The sequence below is a fragment of the Sinohyriopsis cumingii genome, chromosome 14 (assembly GCF_028554795.1).
Source record: "Sinohyriopsis cumingii isolate HCF-2022 chromosome 14, ASM2855479v2, whole genome shotgun sequence".
Lineage (NCBI taxonomy): Eukaryota > Metazoa > Mollusca > Bivalvia > Unionida > Unionidae > Sinohyriopsis > Sinohyriopsis cumingii.
In genome coordinates this window covers 97,124,878-97,148,131 of record NC_142974.1, presented here as the reverse complement: position 1 = coordinate 97,148,131, position 23,254 = coordinate 97,124,878, and the positions used below count along the sequence as shown (strand labels likewise).

General features: G+C 34.6%; 1 protein-coding gene across 3 annotated transcripts in view; it reads right to left on the bottom strand.

Annotated features, from left to right (window-relative positions):
• The window catches only part of LOC149784448 (uncharacterized), an 85,011-nt gene that overhangs the window by 33,661 nt on the left and 28,096 nt on the right, over positions 1–23,254 (bottom strand). For 2 of the 3 annotated variants that reach the window (XM_089932525.1, XM_089932522.1), the window contains exons 3-4: positions 16,690–16,838; positions 2,158–2,217 (exon numbers count right to left, since the gene is read on the bottom strand). In XM_089932525.1, the coding sequence (XP_089788651.1) occupies positions 2,158–2,217; positions 16,690–16,838 (209 nt within the window). The remainder of the gene's footprint in view (positions 1–2,157; positions 2,218–16,689; positions 16,839–23,254) is intronic. The other variant, XM_089932524.1, reaches the window with a different exon arrangement.

Sequence of the window (23,254 nt, the reverse complement as noted above, 5' to 3'; positions counted from 1 at the left end):
CATTTGGATCGGGGAAAGGGTCCAACTGTTTTTATATCAGGATTATCGCTCAATGGGTTTTATAATTAATGGCTGGAGTAACCATCAAATCCAATGAAAAAATGTGTATTCCATGGAAATTAGTTAATAATATTTTCTCAATACAGTGAGAGCTTGAGAAAACCAGGTAGATATTAAAACACAGATTTTAGCTTATATTCAAAAATATAACATGACTAAATACAGTTTAAAAAATGACAGCTGTTATTTTAATAACCAAAATAAATAATATGCATGACATAATATCTCACCTATGAATAATGCTACTCAACTCATTAACCCCTTAAGTTTTTTGTCATTTTCGCTTGAAATGCAAGTAGTGTGTGTGTGTGTGTGTGTGATTTAGATTTTTAATGTACCTTTAACAATTTTCCAGTCACATCGCTATGATGTCTGCAGTGTGGTAATTTATAGTTATGTCTAGTACTGGGGCATCATGCCACAGACATGTAGCATGATGTCCCACCCAGTCACATTATCCCTTTACCTCATGCAAGTGTCTTTGGACGCCTCTACTCCATTCGCATGGAAGCGCCTTTTGACGCCTCTACAAGATTCGCATGGAAGCGCCTTTTGACACCTGCTGTGAACATCAGCCATCTTGAGTTCAAACCCACGACCTCCTGCATCTGGGACAGATGCTCTAACCAATAGGCCACTGGGAAATGCAAGCAGGAAACACATTTGGGGGGCTATTTCTGAATACATCTACTTCCATGAGATTTCCAGTTAACCTAATGCCTAGTTTTGTTAGAAATGTCATTTTTCACTGGCTATTTTGCTAACGCATGAGCAGAAAGGTAAAAGTTGGGAGTTCTTTTTTCTATTTTTGCTGAATGGACAAATCATTTTCATATCCAAAGCCCATCTTATCCTACTTTTTGCAAAGGTTTGCCTGTCTGTGTGTAGTTCAGACCGGTCTGCCTTAGATCTGAGGCCAAAAAGTCTAAAATCCAAATACTAAATCAGATTTCGACAATGGTGGATTTTTGGTGGAAAAAAATCGGGGTCCAAAAATGTTTTTCCCTCTGTATTTTGTAGTGCAACTAGAAAGTCCAGATTATTTGGTATCATTGTAGAGCTACATCTGTCTACCTCTCTATAATACCACTCACTTTAGTGTATCTTAATTGACATTGATGCTACAGAGCTCGTAAGTAGGCTACTACCTCCTGATACAAATGAGGCGTTAGGGGTTAATGAGTTAAATGCAACTTTCTCCTTATGCAGATAAGACAGAAACTCCTTGCCTATCTGTGTATAAACATTAAACTCCTTGCCTATATGTGTATAAACATTAAACTCCTTGTCTATATGTGTATAAACATTAAACTCCTTGTCTATATGTGTATAAACATTAAACTCTTTGCCTATCTGTGTATACACATTAAATTCCTTGCCTATATGTGTATAAACATTAAACTCCTTGCCTATCTGTGTATAAACATTAAACTCCTTGCCTATATGTGTATAAACATTAAACTCCTTGCCTATATGTGTATAAACATTAAACTCCTTGCCTATATGCGTATAAACATTAAACTCCTTGCCTATGTGTGTATAAACATTAAACTCCTTGCCTATATGTGAATAAACATTAAACTCCTTGCCTATCTGTGTATAAACATTAAATATACAGCAACATTTTATTACAGCAATTGATGAAGATGACCTTTTAAAACTGCAACACAGTACCTAAAATCTTTGATGTTGTTACTGTTGCCATCACCAACAAAAAGTGAAACCCATGTCTGGCCTTTCACAGGCATGAAATAAAGCATTTGAGAACTAAACCAACTGCTGGTATTTGTAATCAAACATATTTGCTGAGGCCCAATTTTCTTACGTTACACTGCTTAAAGTATATTGGCATCAAGCATCAAAAAAAAGCTTAGGAGAGAAGGCTGAGGAATGACTTTATATGTAAGTATCATTTACATCTTATCTTTTCTCATTTGCCAAGAAATGTGTCTCTTTTCTTCAGAAAGAAACCCTGTTTTCAAATTGATTTGTACATCAAGTTAAATTAAATCAAAATGTTGGTGCTGCAAATGGGTATAGTGTTTGGAAATTGTGTTTAAAAAATCAAACTTCCAAATTTTCCAAACGTTTACTTACACTGTAGATGATGCGATCCTATCATTTAATTCATGAAGCTTCTGATTAGTTTTCTGGTATCTAGAGGTGAAAAAACGGAAATAAAATACTACTTTGTAACTTGTACAGTTGCTATTCAATTTCAGTATGTTTTTTTATTGCAAATTATAATGTAAATAGTTACCATCACACAAATTTTATTACAGGAAAGAATCTATTAGAATATGAACAAGACTTTACCATGTGAATGTATAAACAATTTTTTTCTTTTTATGCATTCATTTTCCTCAACAGCACTCCAAGTTGCAAGTGAAATGGTATCATTAGCGACTCAAGCTAGTCACCATGTTGCCATATGACAACCTTAAGAATCCTAATAATGCAAAAAGAAAATGACATTCATACTTTATAATTACAAGTGTTATGCTCAGACCTGATAGCAGCAAATGCAGTTTAATTGATAGCTTTGTCTATTTTTACAGTTGTGAAGCTGCAGGTTCCAACATCAAGACTTACATTAAAAGTTTGTAAAACAATTCCATATAGACTATTAAATTTACCTTATGCATTCTTATCTCCACCCTTCTGTAATTGTGGGGATTCTGTTGTTTCCCCTATGTGTCAGTCTCTCTATTGGTCATGACAAAGATTGTTATTACTTCCCCTCCCACACTGATAGGAGAATTTCATAGACACTTTTTATGGGTTAGACATGTGGTCAATGCAGATGAGAATTTTATAGACACGTTTTATGGGTTAGACTACGTGTCGGTGCAGATGATATGCACATATTACTTTCATCTGAAGAAGTTTCTTGAAATAATGTCATAAGTGGGGCCCTTTTATGATTTTACTTCACCAGCACTTCTCCATATTAATTAGCTCAAGGATTTTATTGAAACTTTCTAGGCTGGATATGAAGTTCATGTAGATTACACATCTACACATAAAGCTGCAAGCCCCTCTGGCCCATGTTGGGGGGAATTTCCTGAGAACTTGTCCAAAAATGGAGAACTGATCACTACTTCTTGTTGTGCACTGGTTAAAGCATTTTACTAATGTCATCATTTCTCCGCTACTTGGATAATTTTTTAATGGAACTTGGTGAACTATACTAGGTGTACATGTGCAATAATCTTTTTTCACTGATCCATTTTCAGGTAAATTCCTTGAAAAATGTATTTAAAAAGGGGGAATTTTGAGACTTATGGTTGTCTTAAATGATTTCCTTCTTTGGTCTCTGACACCATACACCTATCTGTTCCAACAGTCTATCCATGATTAAGCTTGTAATTGCTTCTCCTCTCACATCACTTTGAGGATTTTACTGAAACTTTGCTGGCAGTGCAATACGATACAATGCCTAGACTCCTATTTCAACTCAGACATCAATACCTATCCAAAGTGTACAGTCTGTTATTGATATATCATAACAATATTCTCTTCTTTTTATGCTCAGTGCAACTATTAAAAATATCGGAGTCGAAAAAATAATTTCTATGATCTGAACATCTGATATTGATCACTTTTGTTTGGATAACTGGGTATCAGCATCCTTTTTGCTGATGTCCTAAAGCTATTCTTTTATTGAATTATTTTTGCTGATGTCCTTGAGCTATTTTTTTTTTATTGAATTATTCTAACTTGAAATTCTCTTATGTCTGCTGTGTGTGTCACATATGAGCAATAAACATTACAAGTGGTACAATAGGTAAAACCACCCATATTACAGATACTTGTAATGTAGTATCATTTATTTTCGTTGGGCTCAATTTTCGTGGTTTTGTAAACAAAGGCTTTTTCGTGGATACTTAAATTCGTGGTTTTGCAAGTCAAAGTTTGCATATTAGTAGGTATTTAATTTCATGGTTTAACCTCTACAAATACCCCAAATGAAGAATACAAAAGAATAAAATCTTATCCTATTTGTAACTCAATAAAATTTTCTGGTCAGCATCAGTATATGTAGCTAAAACAAAATACAATTAAAATACTATGTGAAACAAATTAGGTATTTTTAGTTATGTTTATTGATCCACACAGTAAAGGTTTCTGAGTTACAGATAAGATAAACTTCGTGATGCTGTGAGGAAAACAATGAAAAAGATGAAGCCGAGGTATTGATCTGGCCTCGTCTTATTCTCAGCAACGACTTATAGGTTGGCAAATACAGTAGTTGAAAAATTCAAGCTGATATAACCATTCACTTATGATCTGTAGTAATAACAAGATTAGTAGTCGTGTAGGATGTCTGAGCAACACACTTTTCCTTTAGGATCAACAAGACCTTGTGATAAATGTGTGTGTACAGTTTCATGGCAATCCTCTAAGTAGTTTAGAGAAGTAGCAATAACAAACTTGAACAATGGACAAAAGACCAGCCCATAACCTCTTCTGGTCTGTGTCCATCAGAGCTAAAAACACATTTAGCTTAACAAATATCAATAATTATGTAATACAATTCTGATTCTAAATTACAATATTACACATAGTTTATATTAGCCCACAACAAACATTTCCATAAAAATATTTATTTTTATACTCTTTTTTTTCAGGTTTAAATTACAAAATATTTAATGGAATCACTGATGTTTGTTATTTTGCAGATTTTTATGTTCTATTAAAATTTATTTTACAAAAATGTAAAATCTGGTTTGCATATTTTTGTAAGAGGACGAAATTATGTGAAACCCAACTCAATAAATCCCAATAGTCAATATCATGGGTTACTTCCCTTGTATTCATATAGTGAAAAGTCAAGTATTTAGTACTGTAAAGGGAACAAAATAATTACATTATGTTGTTGTTGTTGTTGTTGTAGGGTTTAATGCCATTTTTCAGCACAAGATAGGCCATATATGGCAGCCAGTATAACTGGTGGAGGAAGAACCCTGGAAAACCCAGGAAAGAACCACCGACCCACGAGAAGCTACTGGCAGGATTTCCCACGTACCCACGCTAGCCGAGCCTTGGACTCGAACATACGCAGACAGAGGTGAGATGGCAGTGATCCGGAACGGTGAGCGCTTTAGACCACTTGGCCACTCGGGACCCCAATTACATTATGTATTTCTTTCTAACTGTGATGAATTTCATTAATATACATAAATAAAAAGATTGATTTTGTTGGTTTTATCACATTTTAGGTTATATCATACCAAGAAATGGAAGCTGAGTGCCTATGCTACAACACACTGAAGTAGCTGACCCAAATTTGTAGACCTGCAACCCTTGGATTTGTAGTCTGAATCACCACCAACTGAGCCACCAGGGCACCTGCTCATACTAAAAATCACTGGACTGCTAGATGATTTAAGCCTATTTACAATGCATATTAAAAATCAGTATGTTTTATATTTTGTGTGTTTTAACAACACTTTCACATTATACTAGCTGTAATATGCCAAGAAAATGGAAGCTGAGTGCCTTTCCCAAGGTCATACTAATGCAGCTGCAACATGCTGACATGGTCAGGTATGGAATCCACAATGACTAGAGTACAAGTCTGAAACTGTAGCCAGTACCCGGTACTCACAATCAGATGAAAACAAAATAGTCTCTAGAGTGGTTACAAGCTAATCAGATAATGGTCTCTAGAGAGGTTAGAAGCCAATCAGATAATGATCTCTAGAGTGGTTAGGAGCCAATCAGATAATGGTCTCTAGAGTGATTATAATAAGCCATCAGACAATGGTCTATAGAGTGGTTAAAAGCCAATCAGTCAATGGTCTCTAAAGTGGTTACAGGCCAATCAGATGATGGTCTCTAGAGTAGTTACAGGCCAACCGGATAATGGTCTCTAGAGTGGTTAGAAGCCAATCAGATAATGGTCTCTATAGTGGTTACAGGCCAATCATATGATGGTCTCTAGAATGGTTTCAATCAGATAATGGTCTTTAGATTGGTTACAAGCTAATCAGATGAAATATCATGATCTTAATATGTATGCATTTCATTTGCATAAATTCTGCTAGCCATAGGACAAAAATATAATTTTAAAGGTTGTCTCCTGCACATCTAGTTTAAAAGTTAGCAATCTACCGTTTCAGAAATGAAATATTTTGAAAGAATTCTGGTGAACAATATCAACCAAAGCACTTATACAAACCTGATATATATTTCAACACAAGAGGCCACTGTACAACATGTTACATCGTTTATTAACTTACCTGTTACACTTGGCAAATAATGTGTAAATGAAACCAACAGGGAATTGAAGTGATAATAAAAATAACAGCTCAGGGACATTTACATAATGAAGGATACCCCATTACCAAAACAAATATTGTTCAATATCAGATTAATAAAAATGTCTGATCCAGAATATTAAGTAGCAACACTGAGCATAAAAACAGTGTTACTGGATCCAACAATAACATAATCTACAATTCTGAGAGGAATATTCATCAATATTTACATGGGAGTACATGTACATGCATGATATTTCATTTATTATTTTCCTCCAATTGTAATCTATATACCTAAGCCCTATTATCTTTTGCTGCAATATTTTACTCTCCAGGAAAAGCCATACTTCTTCCATAACCAGCCTTAATCTGTGAGAATGATGTCAATTACACTGACGTCATTCTTTGTCTTAACAATGTTGCTCAAAATAAATTTCCACAGCCAATCACTGGAACAATATTTAAACGTTTTCCACATTCAATACAAGCATACTGCCACCTCTTCCATGAGATATAACAGGATGAAAGATCTAAATAAATAAATAAATAAATAAATATACTGTATAGAGAAATTCTGTCTAAACCTAATTAATTCATTCAACTTTGATTAGCACATATTTGTAAATGATTACTGGATATTACTCCAAATAAACCCACCTGTATTACAGAGAACAAAGAATTCATTCCATTCTCTTCTGCATGATAATGATACATTGAATAATGGAACAATCAATATTATTGAAATATATTCAATCAAGTATCTTCATTTGAAAACATATTCAGCTCCACAATCAAATGGGCAATATAACTAAAATAAAACTATTCAACCTGCTCAATCCCTCGATAAAATTTCACCAACTAGGAAACTGATGCTCCATGTTCTTTATAATTCAAGAAGTTATCAGGATTCTTAACCCCCATCACACCACACGTAATCAATATTAGGTTTCGTTTTATCACTAACGAGTCAAATCCTGGCTGCATGAAATGATAATGTCATCTGAACCAAGTGCACTGGCTGCAACCCTTTGGTTTGTGATACCTTTGTCTACCACCAAGTGGTTCTGGTGACAATAGCAGACCTGCCAACTCTTACGATTTTGCCATAAGTCTTAAAAAAATTACCCTTAAAATACGGACTTACGGCATACAAGAAAAAAACTAAGAAAACATGATAGTTGCCAAAAAATCCGGATAATCGATTCATCCGTGTTTTATATGGATCCGGGTTTCATATTAGGATTAGCGAAATCAGTCAGGTTATCAGACTAACTTTACAGCAACACCCCAGATGCTTTAAACTGCACCTATTTGTTCATGTAAGGCATCTGCATGATCAAACTGTTGATTATATAAAAAAATTCAAATTAAAATGGTGACCAGAAAGTGATGCATCATTTAAGAAAGGGAAAATAAGCTTCTAAAATAGTGTTAATAATTAACACAGAAGAATAAAAAGGAGTATTCAAATTCTTTTGAATAAAAGCTGGAAAGGGCACGATTACCTTTATTGGACATCGTGTGCCAATTTGAGTATGTCTCGTGGCAGGAGATATGATTGCTTCGTCATGTGAAACGGAAAAAGAATTTCCAAGAATTACGTAAAGTTGAGAGATAGCAACAAACCATTGAGTTGCATAGGCTTTGGAACTAAAGTTTGTGCAACTGTACTAGTGGTAAAGCCAATGTGGGTATGTGAGAAAGCTTGCCAGTAGCTTCTCAAGGGTTGGTGGTTCTTTCCGGGGTTTTTCCGGGTTCTTCCTCCACCATTAATACTGGCTGCCATGTATAGCCTATCGTGTGCTGAAAAATGGCGTTAAACCCGACAACAACAACAACAACCAGTGGTAAATAAAGTCTACATGTACTTTACAAACAATTCAGTTGAGCATAATGTTTATCGTTGCTGCGTCAAACTTTTAATTACGTTTTCCAACTTTACAATGGCAGTTATTGATATTTTGTTACACCTTACTGAAAACTGGTCAATCTTATGGAAAGAAATCAACTGCCTTACTCATCAGGGTTGGCAGGCTGTCTATACTGTACCATACTTTAGACCAATTTTCAGGGAGATACAATGAAATATCATGTACTACAATGGCTTGGAAAATGCACTTTAAAAGTTTAGAAATGTGATCTGACTTCAAAACCCCATGGAGGTCAATAGCTTCATACTAAATCTCTCAACTCAGCGTAGCAGTTTACTTTTCTGGCAATCATCCCTCCAGCCATAAGCAACACTCGGATCAACAATACATGTCCAGTAATCTTGTCTCTCCTATAGTTTATTCTATGGATATTCCTATTAACACTTCTGTGTAGTTTGAAATTTTCAACAAGCTTATTATACCTTCGACTTGTTTATTGGATGACATTTCAAGATAATGATATAATGTAAAAGCAAAAGCAGGCATGTCCATGAAAATACAAGGACAGATTAATGTATCTAAGGTACATCTGATAATTTTGGTTTCCTGACCTACTCCACGAACGCAATATGAAAACCCATATGTGGACCAAAACACAGATAAACAAATATAAGGACTTTACCAATAACAATCACATTCTGTGTTTCTTGTTATTAATCCACAAGTCTGTAACTTATGGGTAATTTCAATACAACTTATAGTCATATCTTAAAGGTTGACAGGTCTCATACAGTGCAGCTTATGCTGATCTTCATTTTTCCATGGCTTAAAGTTGAATATATTGATCCCTCTTGAACAGGGTGTGAACCACCATTACTGCTTTAAGACTAAGCATATGGTTTGCATTTTGTTGTAAATTCAATGTGTTCTGTTCTTTACTTTATTTTAAATAGCAGTGGTTGTCATTTGGAATTTATACGACCATATCTCAGATGATAACTTTTCAGCTGTAACAATGGGATAAATTTATGCTGTTAAAAGAAGCCAAGACATGCTTTTATCAGGTCAGTGTGTAAAGTTAGTTCCGATTTCTTTGAATAATGTGAAAATGAAATATTCCTTGCAGTCTCAGTGATCTACTTTCCATTGATCACACTGTCAAGTTCTTGGACATAATTGTTAAAAATGAACTGGGAGTGCACATGAATTTTTGACATTGTCAAGAGTTTCTGATAGAAGTACTGCATAAAGCCCAAACAAACTTTTCTAAACACACACATCCTTAACATACAAGACTCTTCTGAAATTATTTTCTTTTACTGTCCAAATATGACTCTTCAACTGTTATCTGGCTATAAATCACTCCAAGGTCACAAGCCTTTCTATGGATAGTTTTTATGCACAAGCTATTCAAGTGTCAATCAGTATCGTCTACCAGGCTCCCCACCCACCCACTATGAAGTTGCACAAAATATGTCTGCTAAATCACAGTGGTGAATCATAGTTATTAACCCTACACTGTAGAGCTTCACATTGGAGCAAGCATGAAGAAGATAAACTATGCCACTGCAACGTAAGTAGAAATGAAAAATTACAAAAGCTGAACTGTATGTTACATTGCCAAAAGGCATAAAAGGTGGCTATCCCTGCTATGAAAGGATTAATAAACATCACACCAGAGACAGTGTGATCAGCTGATTCAATGCGTCAACCAGACTCCAAAAATTTACAAAGATAATGAAACCCATCAGGGACCAGGGGTGATTAGACCATCATAGCAGATGGAAGGGAACGATTCCACTTCCCTTCAGCCAGCTTTTGCTTCCATGCTGGAAAGGCTATGCCAGAAGTGCTGGGATCTGCATAACTAAGACTGCATGTACTACTACTGTACATCCAGTTATGATTACTCTTTAATTTGCTCTAACTAAAAACTTTCACTTTTTGATAACTACATTCAATAATGTTTGCTCTCAATGCCTATGGTGACCAAATTATCAGGGCTTGGAAACCATAAACTTGAAATGGCCACTATAATTTACAAGTAATTCACTTGAGGTTACTAAAGTTGGGTATGTACTTGGAGTGCTGCTAAAGAATATGTCTTCACAGATAATAAACGTAACGTTAAATATGTATCACCTTTCAAATAATAAATAGAGATGAAAAGTATTTTTCAAAAAATGTACACTAGTGTAGATATGCCTTGCTTAAACATTAAAATGAGATCATTTTGTGTTTGTCATGAAAATGTGTATAAAATCAATATTCCATTTAAACAATTAAAACATGATCAATGACTTAAAGAAAGTTTGCATTCAAGTTACATCAAAGTGAATGCCCCAAAAACCAAAACAACACAAAAGCAATTCTTAAGTTTTTGAAATACTTCAGAGGTGGATATAGTGAAAAAAATAATATTAAATGTGATTAAAGTGTAACAGGTTAGCTTACTCAGCTGGTAGTACTGCCACAATGTAAATGTATCAAAAGGTTAGCTTACTCAGCTGGTAGTACTGCCACAATGTAAATGTATCAAAAGGTTAGCTTACTCAGGTGGTAGTCAGACTGCCACAATGTAAATGTATCAAAAGGTTAGCTTACTCAGGTGGTAGTCAGACTGCCACAATGTAAATCAATGTATCAAAAGGTTAGCTTACTCAGGTGGTAGTACTGCATACATGCCAACCACTGGTGAGGAAAAAGTGTAATCCAAGTGGAGAAAAAGAGTAATCCAAGCAGAAAAAGAGTAATCCACATATAACATGATGAAAATTCAACCAGCATAGGTACAAAATGATTTATTTATCTCTCTGGACTTTTAACATAAATTACTGCTTCAAGTTTTCATATATAACACTTTGAGATTTAAAGAGCAACAGGCTCTCATATTGCATTTCAAAACACTTTGTACCAGATGAGACTATGAATGTTTTGCACACCAGTAGAGCACTAAGTGCTGGGTTACAGAGCCTGGATCTGAATTCAGTTTTATTTTTGTTAACAATACTGAACAATCTCTCACAGTCAGCATTAGAAGGTAAAGAACCAATATTCCTTTCATAACCTGACAAAGAGGCCATTTATATCTTACAATTACTGGGTCTTTTAGCTTGGAAATAAGATGGAAAAAAAATCAACGCTGTCCGCATGAAGTACATTGTCAGGTAGAGTGCTAATTTGATACTTCAAGAGTTCTCCTTCTAATTTATCAACAGCCTTTCCAGCAGCATGGTGCATCATATGACAGACAATCTGATATGTACAATGATGGGGACATTTATCAAAATATAGAATGCAACTCGTTTATGAATTCCAGTCATCACTGATGCAGTTATCAGCTGAAAAACCCCATACAGTTCTGCCAAATTATGTTTATTCAAAGCATTATCAAGCAAATAAAAATGCTTTCTCCAGTGGAATCTACTATTAATTATGGTAATGAAAGAAGAGCACTATGACTACGCTCTTATTGTTGTCAAAGTCTCTTACAAAGACTGGGTACAACTTTTTGTCATGATCACTACTCCTGTCTGCTGCAATACTAAATGGCCCAATTTTCATGGCTTCTACAATTTCAAGTGAAGTATCTTCTGCTAAACACCTAACAATATTAGATGATTTTGTTCTTGCACATGCATATTTTCTGCAATTTTGGAATCAGGAAACATCTGTTTCAACAAAGGACCAAGGTAGTCTTCTAACACTAGGGGTAGTCTGTGTTCTATTAAGAACTCGGTAGATAACACATCTGCATTTAAAAAATTCATGTCCACAATTTAGTTCTGCTGTAAATAAGAAATGACCTTAGTACTGGAGTTAGTAAAACATGCTAATTCAAGGTTTCTTTGTTTTATCACCATGACCAATATTAAAATCTTTTCCATGCAGCCTGCAAGAGGCATGAAGCTGCCCTAAGATTTAATGTTGTATTGTGTAATTCATGTATTCATCTCTGAATATGTTTTTTGTCTTTCCTAATCCATCTGTGAAATTATTTTGAAAATATTTTTGCCATAACACATGCATCGACTAGAATAAATCTGACTTGACTTTTAGTACCAAATACCTACAGACTGGTTCTGTACCAAATATGAATTAGAACAAAGAATCTGCAAGCAAAGATTAAAAGTTAGAAAACCAGTCTGTTCTCTCCTAACTAAGCCATACAGTTACTATAAATAGAAACCGAGGTCAAAAATTGAAAGTAGAAGCCAGCATGTTTCTTGGAAATAGGGCAACTGCTATAAATAGAACATAATACTGTTAGGAAAGTGCATGCAAGTCTTCGGACAAGCGTACTCTTATGTCATAGTTACATAGAAGCCGTCTGTTCTAGAATAAGGTCTGTGGGATTAATGGGATTTTAATAAAAATGAGAAAACAAATTATTATTTTTTTGGGAGGGGGATATACCAAAAACGCGTAATCCGAATACAGTTATACATAAGGCATAATTTAGTGAAAAAAAGTGTAATGATTATGCCAAAAGCTTAATGGTTGGCATGTATGGTAATGCCACAATGTAAATGTATCAGAAGGTTAGCTTACTCAGGTGGTAGTTAGATTGCCACAATGTAAATGTATCAAAAGGTTAGCTTACTCAGGTGGTAGTCAGACTGCCACAATGTAAATGTATCAAAACGTTAACTTACTCAGGTGGTAGTCAGACTGCCACAATGTAAATGTATCAAAAGGTTAACTTACTCAGGTGGTAGTCAGACTGCCACAATGTAAATGTATCAAAAGGTTAGCTTACTCAGGTGGTAGTTAGATTGCCACAATGTAAATGTATCAAAAGGTTAGCTTACTCAGGTGGTAGTCAGACTGCCACAATGTAAATCAATGTATCAAAAGGTTAGCTTACTCAGGTGGTAGTCAGACTGCCACAATGTAAATCAATATATCAAAAGCATAAACACAAAGCCCTTTAGAAAGAACACATTGCTGCTGAAACAAAAAGATCCTTCCTAATTTTGAAAACCCTGTACTTTCTTAAATATCAAAAGTAAAACTAGTGTATGTCAGCATGATGCTATAGTGTCCAAGTTTTGTTTTTCACTAATGATCAGACCTGCCAACCCTAACAAAACCTTCTGAGTAAGGCAGTTGATTTTTCCCATACAATGGACCAGTTTTCAGTCAGGTGTAACAAAATATCATGTATAGCTGAAAAACGTGTACTTCAGTCTAAAAGTGTGATTCAAGACAATGACAGTAAACATGTTCAACTAAAAAGTTTGTAAAGTTTACTTCAACCTTAATTATCTCTAGTACAGTTTCACAAGCTGCAGTTCCAAACCCTATGGAGCTCAATGGCTTCTTGATATCTCTTGTCATCCTTAAAAAGTAAATTAAACTTTACGTATGCCATTGTGATGACAGTCATCTTTCTTACCATGTAAAATACTCAGATCAACACATGATATCCACCCCAAAAAAATGCTGCCCTTCTTGCTTTCTTTCTCAAGAATCTGAATATTCCCTTTGTCACGCTGTGTAAGAAAATTTGTTAACAATTCCTGCCTCATATTCATAAATGTCTTCTGACAGAATTCAAAATTCAAAGTATGTTGGACTGCTCCGGTGGCCTAGTGGTTAAAGTGTCCACCTCGGATGCGGGAGGTCGTGGGTTTGATCCCCGGCCAAGTCATACCAAAGACTTACAAAAATGGTACAAACAGCTACCTCGTTGGGCGCTCAGCATTAAGAGGTTAGTGTTAGGACTGGTCGGCCTGGTGTCAGGATAATGTGACTGGGTGGGACATCGTGCTATATGTCTGCGGCATGATGCCCCAGTGCTGGACATCACTATAAACTGCCACACTGCAGACATCATAGCAATATGACTGAAAAATTGTTAAAGCTACATTAAAAATCCAAATCACACACACACACTCAAAGTACTTTGGGTTATGTCAATATGTGTTGTATAATATTAAGACTTTAGACCGATTCTGAAACAAAGAAACTACTGGTCTGTGAATTAGCCATTGTGTTATTATCAAATTCATGGTTACTTCCTTTGACGAACCTTGCAGAAGGGCAAGAAACTGTTTGTTTGCAATTAGCAGTGATGTCACCGATTGGCTTAGGCTTAGAGGCCATAAACCCAACATTATAACACCTCAGTGATATTACCCCAGACCTTTTCAAAGACACCAATGTTATCCAATCAGAGCTAAAACAGTCGAATTTTGGGTGGGTTTCTAATGCAGCCAGAGATTATTCTGTTACTGTTATGAAAGAATCAGTGCATATCTGGACATTGGCGAGAGCAGATTATAGGGAAGTTGGAGACACTAGACCTCCCTCCAAGTGCCAAAGCTGCGCACTCATTAAAAGGTTAGGAAAGGGAGTTATAGGAACTTCAGACGAGATTGGAACAAAGGCTTCTGAGGTAAAATACCTTTATCCGGATCTGTCTCACTTTCCTAACTAGGTGTCTTATGATTTATATGTTATTATGTGCATTTAAGTTTGTAGAAGTGTAATCTTCTATGTATAGCTGAATTATCGTGTTGTAATGTAGTGTACAGCGAATTAGTAATATTCAAGAAATCAAGGCAGATGGCGTAATCTGCTACGATGTTGCATCATGGTGCAGAACTGAATTTAATAGTGTTAGATCTTGTACTTGTTTGTATTTGAATATATAGTTGTGGATTCTGCTGAGTTATGCCTTTTTGGCTGTGCATGTATAATTAGGCATTTATATTTGTGTCTTTTATAATTGGTAAGGTAGGAAATGCATAGGAATATTGTTGATGTTGATAGTTTGCTATGTAGAGAATTAGGGATATGTATGTATGTATCTAAGTCATGATATTATTGTTGTTGTTATAGCCTTTATTATAGAACAAGCGTGTGTGGAATATTTAGATGTGAGTCTATGAGTTGACCTAATGATTTAATTGCCATTATGCTGATGAAAGGTCTGTGAGAGTGTGTTAATTCTCCTCTATTCAAACAAGGAGGCACAAACGTATGTAATTTCTAATCCAAAGGAAGCTTTCTAGGTGGGATCGGACTCCATCCAAAGATTAGAGAAGACGTAGAGAGCATGTAGAGACAGGCAGAAGTGCGAGGAAGGAAGGCCAGAGATGGAAACGAGGGAACAAGAAGATCCAACAAGGAGGGCAAAGAGAATGGAAACAAGGATACCAGAAGTACCAACAAGGAGACCCAGGAAACAGAAACAAGGGTACTGGAAGTATCAAAAGGAATACAAGGCAGATGTTACAGATGAGTAACAAAGAAGGGACATGGGAAGGAGACACTCATACCTTTAATTAAGAGGGATGAAAAAATTGTCATTTGGATAGGTTGTGTATTGATTGGAAGCAACTGCATTGAAAAATTGTTCTGTAATTGTGGAATACCTTGATATAGTTATTAAATTGTTATACCTTTCACCTTCTTAATTTGGTATTTTAACATCTAGCCCATGAGCTTTGCTGACTGGGGGCTCAGAGCTACTTAACCTTTAAATTGTCCATCCTTCTTCGGGGTTAGTAATAATTCTGTAGGGGGCATGTGATACCCTTTTATTCTGCTGCACTATTAAAACTTATTCAGAGCCTTTTTGTCCCATTATGTTCTGACATGCTGCTTGTTGGACACCATTTTAAAAAAAAGCTTGAACAATGCTGATGCTTTGCATCACAAAATCTACATAGTCTAAAGTATCTGAGGTACTCTGATAAAGTTAGTCTGGTTCCCTTACTAAGTCCACATAATTTAATATAAAACCAGACTCCAAATCAAACAGACAAGGCAGTATCCAGATTTTACTGCAAACAATCGTATTTCCATAACTGGAGTTTTAATTCAGTAAGTCCTTATTTTAAGGGACATTTCCTTAAGTCTTACGTCAAAATCGTTAAGGGTTGGCAGGTCTGCTAATGGGTTCAATGATGATCCTCTACTTCTACTGAGTGACAGCCTTATGTAAAACAGTTTTATCTACATTAACTACACTTGTACAATGTGGTATACCTGTCAGCTGAGAAAAAGAATTACCAAAGTTTTAAATCTAGAGTAGCTATTAGGTTTGGATTAAAGTGAAATTTAGTCTTATCACTAAATGAATTACAATCACTAGCTACTTTTCTGGCAGTGATCATGGTAACAAATAAAAACTAGCATAGCAAATTTATTTTCAGCTTAATTCATTGTGATTGTGATGAATCTGTATGTTGTTGATGGCTGTCAAACTTTTGTTTAAAAAAATCAATTTACTTGTAAACTTTAACAAAAAATAAAAATTATTCTTAACATAGGCTGATATGGTTCAACATCAAGACCGACTTTCAATGACTTATGATCTCCTCTGACAATGTAAGATTATGCTGAAATATAACTGTTTCATTTCTTAAAAGGCATGTAAATGTTTACAATTTTTTTAAACATGTCTGCCCAATCAAATATGAAAACTGGCAGCAATTTCATGGATTCTTGAACTAATATAATCTATAACAAACAACATTACTAACGTGTCACTCTCCTTGATGAACTTCAGTCCTTCTGAGAAATCTTGTTTCATCTCCTGCAGTGGTGAGATTCCCAACTTTCGCTTCAACTCTGAAGCATATCTGACCTTTGACCCAAGCACCTGTCGCAGTGTGGTTATCTCTTGCTCCACCTGAAAGATGATAAAGCCAACATTAGCTTTAGCATAAGTACCGTGCTATTTAATGTATGTCAAAAACATTTATATGCACTGCATTATCTAAGCCAGAGATAAATGTGGAGTTTCTACAAACCACTCCCAAACAAGGGCAGTGGGTCCCAAACCTTTAAAGGAAAATGGGGAGATTTTAAAGGGAAATCGTTTAAATATGTAGGAAAATTAGATTCTAGTTACAGTAATGCAATACGACATTTTGAAGTTCACAAACAAAAGTTTAAATGTCCTTTTTCAGAAAACAAACTTGTTAAGAAAAGGTGGCATGTGCTATTCCCTCAAAACATACTGACGTTACAGGAATATCTCTGTTTTCAGTGGCATGTGCTATTCCCACAAAACAGACTGACATTACAAGGATATCCCTGTTTTTAGTGGCATGTGCTATTCCCACAAAACAGACTGACATTACAGGAATGTCCCTGTTTTCAGTGGCATGTGCTATTCCCACAAAACAGACTGACATTATAGGGATATCCCTGTTTTTATCAGCTTCTTTCCTGACATGATTGCTTCATCATGAAGTCAAAGAGCTAAGCTAACTTAACTCATTTGGGCCCCAGAGGTTTTTGTCGTTTTCGCCTGAAATGCGAGTAGAAAAGACATTTTGGGGGCTATTTCTGTATACATCGTAATACATTGGCATTCAACAGATTTTCCATGAGATTAATGCCTAGTTGTATTAGAAACATAGTTGTCCATTGGTTATTTTGCTTGCACATGAACAGAAGGGTAAAAGTTGGATTTCTTTTCTTTTTGTTTAATGGACCCATCATTTTCGTATGGAAACAGCTCTTTATTCCAAATGCCCACCTTATCCAAATTTTTGCAAAGGTTCACCTGTCTGTGTGCAGTTCAGACCGGTGTGCCTTAGATTTGAGGCCAAGAAATTTAAAATCCAGATACAAAATTGCATTCCAACCACGAACAAATTTTGGGTGAAAAAAAGCGGGTCCAAAAAATGAGGTACTAACAGTTGCCTCACTTGGCGCTCAACATTAAGAGGTTAGTGTTAGGACTGGTTGGCCTGGTGTCAAAATAATGTGACTGGGTGGGACATCATGCTACATGTCTGTGGCATGATGCCCCAGTGCTAGACATCACTATAAACTGTCACACTGCAGACATCATAGCGCTATGACTGAAAAATTGTTAAAGCTACATTAAAAATCCAAATCACTCATGTACACACACACACACAAAGAGTAATTCAAAGAAACCACTTTATACACTATTGTGTGTTATGCAAGCACCAGCAACTGATTGGCAAATAAAGGATTCCCAATTTTGTCAAACTAAAAGTACCTAAATAGACAGCCTCATGGTATCATACATGTGGTAGCTATTTTCCCTCATTGTATATCTGACCTTATTCCCTCATTGTGAACTCATAAAGTATTTAGTATTGTTTACTTTAAAACGTGTATTCTGAATTATTTTTCTGAGGACACATTTGCTGCGTGGTATGTATTTTCATTCCTTCTTTTAATTTAACAATGGTAATTAACATTGGTATAATACAGTATAAAAATGCCAGGTGTTCACTCATGTAGGTCTCTTTCATGGGAATGGAGCTATAGCATATCGAGTTAACAGCATTCGTAGTGATCATTCTTGGGATTGAAATTAATTGTGGACTATTTTATTGTTGTGGTTTATTTTCTGTTGTGGTTTAATTTATTTTTTTGTATTGTAGAGGTTAAAAAAAACCATTAATTTACACGAATAATGTTTAAACTTAACATTCTAATTAGTGAAGAAGCAAATTCTTTCTAGTAATTATTTTGTCACAACAATAATTCACAGGTGATACAACAGAACATGTAGGACTTTTCTTGTTTAGAAGAAATGAAAATTAAAGACAATCGAAAATATTATGAAATCGGGAGGTAGGCATCGAGCGACCCCAAAAATCGAGTTTTTTTTAAAAAATCCTTTCCGGCATAAATGCTGACAGGTATGGTGTAAGGTTGCTTACATCAAAGCAAACTTACAACTCAGCTTTTATGGTATTAGCATAATTTTCGAAGCATTATTTCTGAACTTCATTATTGTATTTTGGTGATATCATTAAGGTTTAGCACATGTGTTCATGATTCGACTCAAAGGGATGTACTTAATTCAGTATGTAATCAAACCTACACTGTACATGCAGTGGCGCCATTATGTAAATACGTTCAGCAGCCTAACTGATTCTTGAATCAAACTGTATTGTTATTCATTGTGTTTTCATATTGGGATTACATTTTAATGAGTTAGGTATTTACAATTTCAATGCAAAGTAAAAATGTAATTACCGGTGCACTGATATAAAATGTCCAATGCAATAATGCATAAACAAAAAAAAACAAGTCAAAAGGGAGAGGTAGTGTTACAGCAACTTGTGATTCCTAAATTCTTGTCATCATTCGATCAAATTATACACTAATCTAACTTAGGCAGAAACAATAAGAAAACAGAAAATTAAATAAATTACTTTTCAAACAAGTTTCTACCATTTCTTTTTAATAATTATGTCAAATAAGTTTCTACCATTTCTTTTTAATAATCACGCATGCCAAACTCAAGATAAGTATACATGTATTTTTAAAAAAAATATAAGTTTGCCTAAATAAATTCATTAGAACTTACCTCATGCATTTTGAGATGTACCAGAGTTGTGGGTTGGCTTATACGTGGGTCATGCACTCTTTAGTGTTTATACCTTTTCAGTTTGGGGGTCAACTTATAAGTAAATGGGCTTATACTCGAGTATATATGGTAAATACTGTACACATCAAAAAATTATGATCAAGGCTGATCAAATTACATCACCCAACATACTGGACTATTCAATTTTGAAGTTGAACAAGCAAAATTTTCCATGGCACTAGTAAGGGACAAATGCTTTTCCTTATTTTAACAAACCTGCTAACCCTAACAAGATTCTCAGTAAGGCGGTTGATATTTTCCTGTAAGTTTGACCAGTTTTCAGTAATGACTAACACAATATTATGTGCTGTTTTTATAAAGATATAAAACACAAAATTTAAAATGTTCAGTATTTGAAACTGATGCAGCTATGGCAAACATTACGCTCAACTGAAAAGTTTGTAAAGCACAATTATAACCTTATTTAACTCTAGTAGAGATACACAAACTTCAGTTCAAAAGCCAATGCAGCTCAATGACTTGTTGCCACCTATGAACATAATTCTCGCAGGAAAAAATTCCATTTCATATGACAATGACAATCATATCTGCTACCATGAGACATACTAAAATCAACATGTCATTTTGGCACTTCTTGCTTTTATTCACAAGAATATGAATATTTCTTTTAATTTTTCTGTAATGATTATTAACACTTTTTAATTTAAGAGGCTCCGTTTCCTTTTTTTTTTTTTCAACATATATTGCTTGTTGAATGCCATTTTTTATATTTTTATAATCAACAGTTTGATCATGAAAATGCTTTGCATGAAAAAAATGTGTGCAGTTTAAAGTGTCTTAGGTACTACTGTAAAATTAGTCTGGTTCCCTGATTACTCCACAAAATCTAATAGGAAACCTCCCAAACCAAAATGCATCCTTGCTGAAAGCTTGTGGCAAGCTTGCGGTAAGCTTACGATAAGTTAGTTTGATGTTTATAAGCTAACATGGATGCTTGTGCAAGCTTGTACAAGCAAGTGCAGGCTTAGGCAAGATAGCTGGATATAACCGATAGCTTGTACAAGCTTGCACAAGCTTCTTGTTTGCTTCAGAAAGTAAAACTAGCTTGCACAAGCTTACTTGTTTTCATCAGAAAGTAAAACTAGCTTGCGCAAGCTTTCTTGTATGTTTCACAAAGTAAATTTAAACTAGCTTGCAACAAGTTTCTTTATATATATATATATATATATATATATATATATATATATATATATATATATATATATATATATATATCCATTGCTTGTGAAAGTTTGAGACCATGTATCCAACTAGCATGCACCGTCACTGTTACACCCCTACGAAAAAAATTCATGACTTCATGAACAATCATGAACTGTTCATGAAAGTTCCTCAACTAAGTTCATGAACACTTCAAGAATTTTGATGAATCATGTACATGAAGTTCATGAACACACTGATGAACTTTTATGAACTATTATAATATCTATGAAGTTCCTGAAATGTCATGAACTTGGTTCATGAACAATTCAAGTACTTTGATGCAATACCAAGATATTTCTTAACAAAATGTGTATTAAATATCTATATCATTATATTCATAAAATGTTCTTGAAAATTTTTTCATAAAAACTTCTCACAATATTATTGAAATTTAAATAAAGGTGAATATTTTTTTCTTTTTTAAATGATATGATACTGTATAAATGTTCATACAGATCTTTAATTCAATACTTGTGTATTTAACCTGAGTAGTTCTGGATTAATATGGGAAAATATTTTCTGGCCAGCATGAACAAAATGTATTTGCTTTAAAAAGCTTTCAATGACTTTGTCCTAGCCTTTTTTTTCCATTACTGTTATAAACTGCATATTCTATTGACTTAGTCACTGGTTGCCAATTTGCCGTAAAAACCGAAATATATTAACAACGATTATCCTGATTGGATGACTGTGAAAGAAGACGTGATATGATTGGTTAATATACACGCGAGATTTCAACAGTTAAGAATCCTCAGAAACAAAAGATCATGCAGATGGTTAGGCAAAAACCTCGAACAAAAACCGTGGACTCTGTGGAATGGACAGATGAGAATATTTTCAATATCATTTTTTAAAAAGTAAGTAGAAGTGCAGAGAAGCGATTTTGAAGAATATGAAGGAAACGATTTGGTGAGAGCAAAATTAAGCGGAAAAGCGTACCAAGCCTGGATGACCAAAATTACGGTGAGTATCTTTTTCTTGGTTATTCATGATTATTTCAGCAGAAGTTATATGGATATTTTATTGGCTTATATATGTCATCATATTATTTATAACCAAGCTAATGACACGATTTTGTTCAGACCTAATTTAAACCTGCTCATCGAAGTTTTGAAAATTACTAAACATCATCACCCCCACCCCCCAGTTCTCGATACCAGACATGGTACAACACTGATAGGAATTGAAATGTTCGAGATCGTTTTCTATTACATGACTTCACTATTTCTACAATCTGATGTAATTTGGTAATTTAAAAAAAAACAAACAAACAACAAATAGTTAATGTGTGAAACTGTACACAATACAGGTGCAAATAACAACGTGATGAAACCGGAAGCAGCTATATGCAACATGTGGAGTCGGAGTGGATGCATTAGTGACATACTAAGGGCCTATACCACACAAGTCTGACGTTTTATCAATAAAAAATGGCAAAAATATTTGAAAGCATGAAATAACCGTTATCTGTAATATATATATATATATATATATATATATATATATATATATATATATATATATATACATACACATGCACACAGATACAGTTATTTAGTGTAACGATGTTGTCAAAAAAAATTGTCATATTTTACTGATTAAAACATCAGACTCCTGTGACTATACCTATGGCTAGACAGCTTCAATTAATATAAAACTAGTGACAAAATTCTGCAATAATATAAATGCTCAGTAAGCTGTGTATTATGTATAAGGGATTAAATCATTTTTGGGTTGGATCACATTATTCCAGCAAGTAAAGTGGTGTACAATGATAATGTGCTAAAAACTAAAAACAATGTTGATCAGAGATTATCTGTAATTAACTAACTTTACCTTTTTTTTTCAGACCAGACAGCAGAAAAGTAAAATTATTAGAGGATGAAGTTTGTAGGTTAAGGAGGAAAATTTGAAAACAATGGATCCTATGGCCAGGATGGAAGAGACATTAAATTGTGACTGCTGCAACAATTTAAAGATCCAAATGGTAATCGGATGGAACAGCTTAAGTTGCAGATGGAGACATTTAGTAGTGACAATGGACAGGATTTGATTAAATTATAGGCCCTGAACATCTTCACAAAAGAGTTATCAGACAGGTCAGTCTCTGGGAAAAAGATTGGTTAGGAGAAACCCCAGTTGAAAGACAGCCCCTTGACGATGAACTATGCTTCAACAGTTGATTGCAGACAACTTCCCAAATATCTCTTGAAAAATTTTCAAAGAAAAATTACAAAACATACAAAAAGAAGTGTTGCTAAGGGTAAAAAAAAAAGAATATCGCGTGTCAGTTAAAATTTATCTGAAATTAAATAGTTTTTAAGATAATATGTTGCATTTTATACTGTATTAACCCCACCCCCACACTGCTAAGGTTATTTTATGAATCAGGATGAAATAGGTATTTGTGACTTGTCAGGTAATAAAAACATTTTTTATAGGCACTGTTCATGAATGAT